Below are 6000 nucleotides of genomic sequence, written 5' to 3' on the forward strand. Positions count from 1 at the left end.
GTATAACTGAGGACCCATAGTGGTCAGAACTAGCAGTGAGCACTGACTGTATTATTAATTTCAGCCAATTCAATTTGGGGGAGGGTAAATACACTGTACATTTAAGACCCAGGCTGTTAGATACACGTGTAAATATGGAGGTATACATGTTGATAGTTCTATCAGTATGTAGTTTCACTGCTCACAGTGAAAAAGGGTTGAGGAACAAAGTGGTAAAAAGAAGAACAAGAGACAGAAAGAACTAAAGAAGAAAAGAAGGAGGAGTCACCATTCCACACTGTGTTTAAGAGCGGATATCTATTCTACAGTAACCAGTAGAGCTGATATCTATTCTACAGAAACCAGTAGAGCTGATATCTGTTCTACAGTAACCAGTAGAGCTGATATATATTCTACAGTAACCAGTAGAGCTGATATCTATTCTACAGTAACCAGTAGAGCTGATATCTATTCTACAGAAACCAGTAGAGCTGATATCTGTTCTACAGTAACCAGTAGAGCTGATATATATTCTACAGTAACCAGTAGAGCTGATATCTATTCTACTGTAGCCAGTAGAGCTGATATATATTCTACAGCAACCAGTAGAACTGATATATATTCTACAGTAACCAGTAGAGCTGATATCTGTTCTACAGTAACCAGTAGAGCTGATATCTATTCTACAGTAACCAGTAGAGCTGATATCTATTCTACAGTAACCAGTAGAGCTGGTATCTATTCTACAGAATAGATTGAGCTTGAGGTGATGTGTCACCATCCACTCTGAGATGTCAGCCAAGCACCCAGCTATGCACGTGTGAAAGTCAAGTACTGACTCTCTGAACCCTGCTTGAGCTCCTCCATGACGGCACACACCCCAAGAAGACGCGACAGGAAACAATACCAACACACACAAGATGTACACGCACATAAAACTTTACATTATAAGCTACACAAATGCATATGCATGCAAAACAAGTGTATCACACAAGTAGACCTGCAGTTATGCACTGCTTTAGAGTGCTCACACAGCTCTAGTTACTGCAGCTACCGTGTTTAACTTGTATTATTATCACCACATGTTGAGAAATGACTCATGCTGAGAAAGAAAAAGACGTTCAGCTCAACCCCAAACTCTACCACAGTGTTCTCAACCTCCCTGTGGTTAAGAGCCTTAGAGATCACTGAGACATGACAGGAAACAACACCAACACACACACACACACACACACACACACACACACACACACACAACGTACACATTTGTACACACGAACAAACATGTCACCATGACAATACCCTCCAAAACATTCTACCTGGACCCTTTCTGTAGCTGTGGTCCATGCTACTGTTCACAAAACACATTAACTGTCCACACACACAGTTCACAATATACTGTGCATGTGCTCTACACTACATATATACTTTATCATGCACAATGCACATGTACTGTACTGCACTAATGAGTTTAATTTGCTGTTCACACATTCTTAATAGTAGTAGTACTGTAGTACTCTATTGATCCCAGCGGGGACATTTCACTGTCACAGCATCAAAATACAAATGGTAAATGGACTACACTTATATAGCGCTTTTCCACCTTAGCGGCACTCAAAGCGCTTTACAATGGCCTCTCATTCACCCATCCACACACCAATGGCGGTAGCTTCCATGCAAGGTGCTAACCTGCTCATTGGGAGCAATTTGGGGTTAGGTGTCTTGCTCAAGGACACTTCGACATGTGGACAGTCGGAGCTGGGATTCGAACCACTGACCCTTCGCTCACTGAACGACCCGCTCTACCAACTGAGCTACAGCTGCCCCTGTGTACAAAGTACCACATTTTTTCACAATGCTCTTTCTAACTTCCTTCCTCTCTGAATGGTGGCTGAACACCGTGGTCAGACCGTGACAAGACAGTTCACACCTTCCAGCCCCCTCACACTCTGAGAGAGACAGACCTGCTGACAGATCCCCCTGAGAGACTGTGAGCGTTGAAGCATAGTTGTCGTACAGCCCTGACGGTGTAGTTGTGGTAGTAGAGTTGTAGTGAAGTTGTAGCATAGTTGTCGTACAGCCCTGACGGTGTAGTTGTGGTAGTAGAGTTGTAGTGAAGTTGTAACATAGTTGTCGTACAGCCCTGACGGTGTAGTTGTGGTAGTAGAGTTGTAGTGAAGTTGTAGCATAGTTGTCGTACAGCCCTGACGGTGTAGTTGTGGTAGTATAGTTGTAGTGAAGTTGTAGCATAGTTGTCGTACAGCCCTGACGGTGTAGTTGTGGTAGTAGAGTTGTAGTGAAGTTGTAACATAGTTGTCGTACAGCCCTGACGGTGTAGTTGTGGTAGTAGAGTTGTAGTGAAGTTGTAGCATAGTTGTCGTACAGCCCTGACGGTGTAGTTGTGGTAGTAGAGTTGTAGTGAAGTTGTAGCATAGTTGTCGTACAGCCCTGACGGTGTAGTTGTGGTAGTAGAGTTGTAGTGAAGTTGTAGCATAGTTGTCGTACATCCCTGACGGTGTAGTTGTGGTAGTAGAGTTGTAGTGAAGTTGTAGCATAGTTGTCGTACAGCCCTGACGGTGTAGTTGTGGTAGTAGAGTTGTAGTGAAGTTGTAACATAGTTGTCGTACAGCCCTGACGGTGTAGTTGTGGTAGTAGAGTTGTAGTGAAGTTGTAGCATAGTTGTCGTACAGCCCTGACGGTGTAGTTGTGGTAGTAGAGTTGTAGTGAAGTTGTAGCATAGTTGTCGTACAGCCCTGACGGTGTAGTTGTGGTAGTAGAGTTGTAGTGAAGTAGTAGCATAGTTGTCGTACAGCCCTGACGGTGTAGTTGTGGTAGTAGAGTTGTAGTGAAGTTGTATCATAGTGACAGAACTTTAGAAGGTCTAGAAAGATGTCTGAGGATATCTATGCCAAGCCAGACATGACCAAGAAGGTGAAGTCCAACAGAGGGGAGATGGAGGAGAGGATGGTGGACATCTACGAAAGCGCTGACACCCTCAGAGGTCATGACCCCGGCTCAAACGTTCTGGATGCTACACCTGAGAACACAGCAGTAGATCAACACGCAGGTAATGCAAATGTGCACGGACACACACACACACACACACACACACACACACACGTTTTATACCTGCACAGTCACACACACTCATGCACACCATGTTGAATTATGTCATGTAACAGGAACACATTAGTGAATAGCACAGCAGGCTGTGACTGGGTGTAAATGCATTGTGTTCATAGTGAGTCAGTTTAAACAGTTCAACTGGGAACACAGAGATGGAGGTGGAAAACGTCTCAGATGATCCAAACAACGGTGTTCACAGGTTTTTTTAATTCCGAAGTTATTAGAATAATGACAACAGTTACATCCACAAGAAGTTACAAAAAAACAACAAAAACAATGTTTGTGTGTGAGGTGAAAGCTTTATCTGAGAAGTACATAAAACAGAATAGTTAGGTAGATGGAGACAGAGGGAGAGAGAGAGAGAGAGAGAGAAGGATGAGTACACATGCATATTCATGTTGAGATGCAAACCACACCCCCTATCCATCATCAGTACTAGCCCTCCCTAGACACACTCCACTGATGTTTACATAATTAATCCTATTCTAAACAATATCCCTGTGCTATCCTAACCTAACTAAACGATGATATTGTAGCGTACGCACGTACGCACGCACGCACACACGCACACACGCACGCACACGCAGACGCACACACACACACAGTAAGAGTGATCTCTGTGGTCAGCTTCTCAGAGTCCAGAGTGGAGCCTCTCCAGAGTTGCTGCAGTGTGTCTGGGGCTGCTGTGTGTTCTCCTACTGGCTGGGATCATAGGCCTGGGAGTCCACTGTGAGTACAGTATCTCTTAGAAACGATTATTTTTGTAATAATATATCATCTTTTTAATGACATATTTATTGTAGATATACGTTTTGTAATAAAAAACAATCTATGTTGATCTTTATTGATGACAGTAATATAGTATGTAGAATGTTGTTGTGACTTTTGTCACCTCTCAACAAACACTATGAACAGAGACTACAGACCCATAATAATAATCTGACCAGAGAGAGAGACCAGTTTACACGCTCTAAAGGATTTGGGCATATGTATTTCACAATGTAACATCATGTCATTTGCATGCAGCTTGGATGAGAGTGGGCAGCCTGACCAGAGAGAGAGACCAGCTAGAGACCAGTTACAACAGCCTGACCAGAGAGAGAGACCAGCTAGAGACCAGTTACAACAACCTGACCAGAGAGAGAGACCAGCTAGAGACCAGTTACAACACCCTGATGAAAGAGAGAGATGAACTGAAGAGACGTTGTGGTAGGTTCAATCCTTCATTCTGATCTCCAGTCTCATGTCATGTGTGTATTTGGTGCTGTGAGGAAGATAGGTACGCAAGGCAGCCAGAGAAGAGGGACAGAAACCGAAAGGTCACTGGTTCATATCCCAGTTTGCTGAGGGACAGATGGTGGGTTGTGTTCTGGCTGCTACACAGTCAACCAGCTGTGCCCAGCTGGGTATGTATGTACAGCATATATTCTGTGTGTGTGTGTTTGTGTGTGTTTGCGAGTGTGTGTGTATGTGTGTGTGTGTGCGCGCGTGTGCGTGGAAAGAAAAAAGCTCAGCCTCGTAATATAAGAGTCATATAATCAGATATGAAGCTTTACATTTCGATATAAAATTAAATGTAGTAAAATTCATCAGTTCAAAACTCCAGCGTGCCGGTTACCCTACTACTGTAGACCACTGACACGGTCACTCTACTACTGTAGACCACTGACACGGTCACCCTACTACTGTAGACCACTGACACGGTCACCCTACTACTGTAGACCACTGACACGGTCACTCTACTACTGTAGACCACTGACACGGTTACCCCACTACTGTAGACCACTGACACGGTCACCCTACTACTATAGACCACTGACACGGTCACCCTACTACTGTAGACCACTGACACGGTCACTCTACTACTGTAGACCACTGACACGGTCACTCTACTACTGTAGACCACTGACACGGTCACTCTACTACTGTAGACCACTGACACGGTCACTCTACTACTGTAGACCACTGAGACGGTCACTCTACTACTGTAGACCACTGACACGGTCACTCTACTACTGTAGACCACTGACACGGTCACCCTACTACTGTAGACCACTGACACGATCACCCTAATACTGTAGACCACTGACACGGTCACCCTACTACTGTAGACCACTGACACGGTCACTCTACTACTGTAGACCACGGACACGGTCAAAAACTGTTTGATCTTCCAGGGCACACCTGTCTCTCATTACCTGCAGCTGGCTGCATACATTAAGGCTGTTCAATGTTTGAGCTGCATGTATACAGATCAAACTTTAAATAAGGATCAAATATAACAAACAAAAATGACATCATGGCTCCAACAATATTCTCATCAGTGTTTTGTGTAATGTTGTCAAACAGAGAGTATCGATGGATGGAAGTGGTTTGGTTCCAGCTGTTACTACGTCTCTACTGAGAGGAAAACCTGGAAGGAGAGCAGACAGGACTGTATAAGCAGAGGAGCACACCTGGTGATCATAAACAGCAGAGAGGAACAGGTGAGAGAGAGAGAGAGAGAGAGAGAGAGAGAGGACAAACCTGAGTCTATAACTATTCTCTATATAGCAAAACACAACTTTTTTTTCTTTGTCCTTGGCAGGTATTTCTCTCTACCTTAAACAAGTTGAGAGTGTGGATCGGTCTGACTGACAGAGATGTAGAGGGGAACTGGACCTGGGTGGACGGAACACCACTGACCACAGCGTAAGAGAAAACTACTCCTTCTTCAGTCCTAACTCTTCATATTCATGGCTACATAGGAACCACCTGTTGTTGTCATGATCCCACCTCCCTCAGTGTGTGACTGTCTGGTTGTGTGTTGTTGTTTAACCCTGTAGGTACTGGTACCTCCCTCAGTGTGTGACTGTCTGGTTGTGTGTTGTTGTTTAACCCTGTAGGTACTGGTAC

At 44.3% G+C, this 6000-nt stretch overlaps 1 protein-coding gene across 1 annotated transcript in view; it reads left to right on the forward strand.

Moving 5' to 3' along the window:
* Positions 1-2868: 2868 nt before the first annotated feature.
* LOC311322368 (uncharacterized protein) overlaps positions 2869-6000 on the forward strand; it is a gene marked incomplete at both ends in the record, with an annotated part of 13423 nt that continues 10291 nt past the window's right edge. The window contains one exon of the mRNA XM_084454434.1: positions 2869-3046. Coding sequence (XP_084310560.1) covers positions 2869-3046 — 178 coding nt within the window. The remainder of the gene's footprint in view (positions 3047-6000) is intronic.

The sequence above is a fragment of the Borostomias antarcticus genome (assembly GCF_949987555.1).
Source record: "Borostomias antarcticus genome assembly, chromosome: 20".
Taxonomy (NCBI): Eukaryota; Metazoa; Chordata; class Actinopteri; order Stomiiformes; family Stomiidae; genus Borostomias; species Borostomias antarcticus.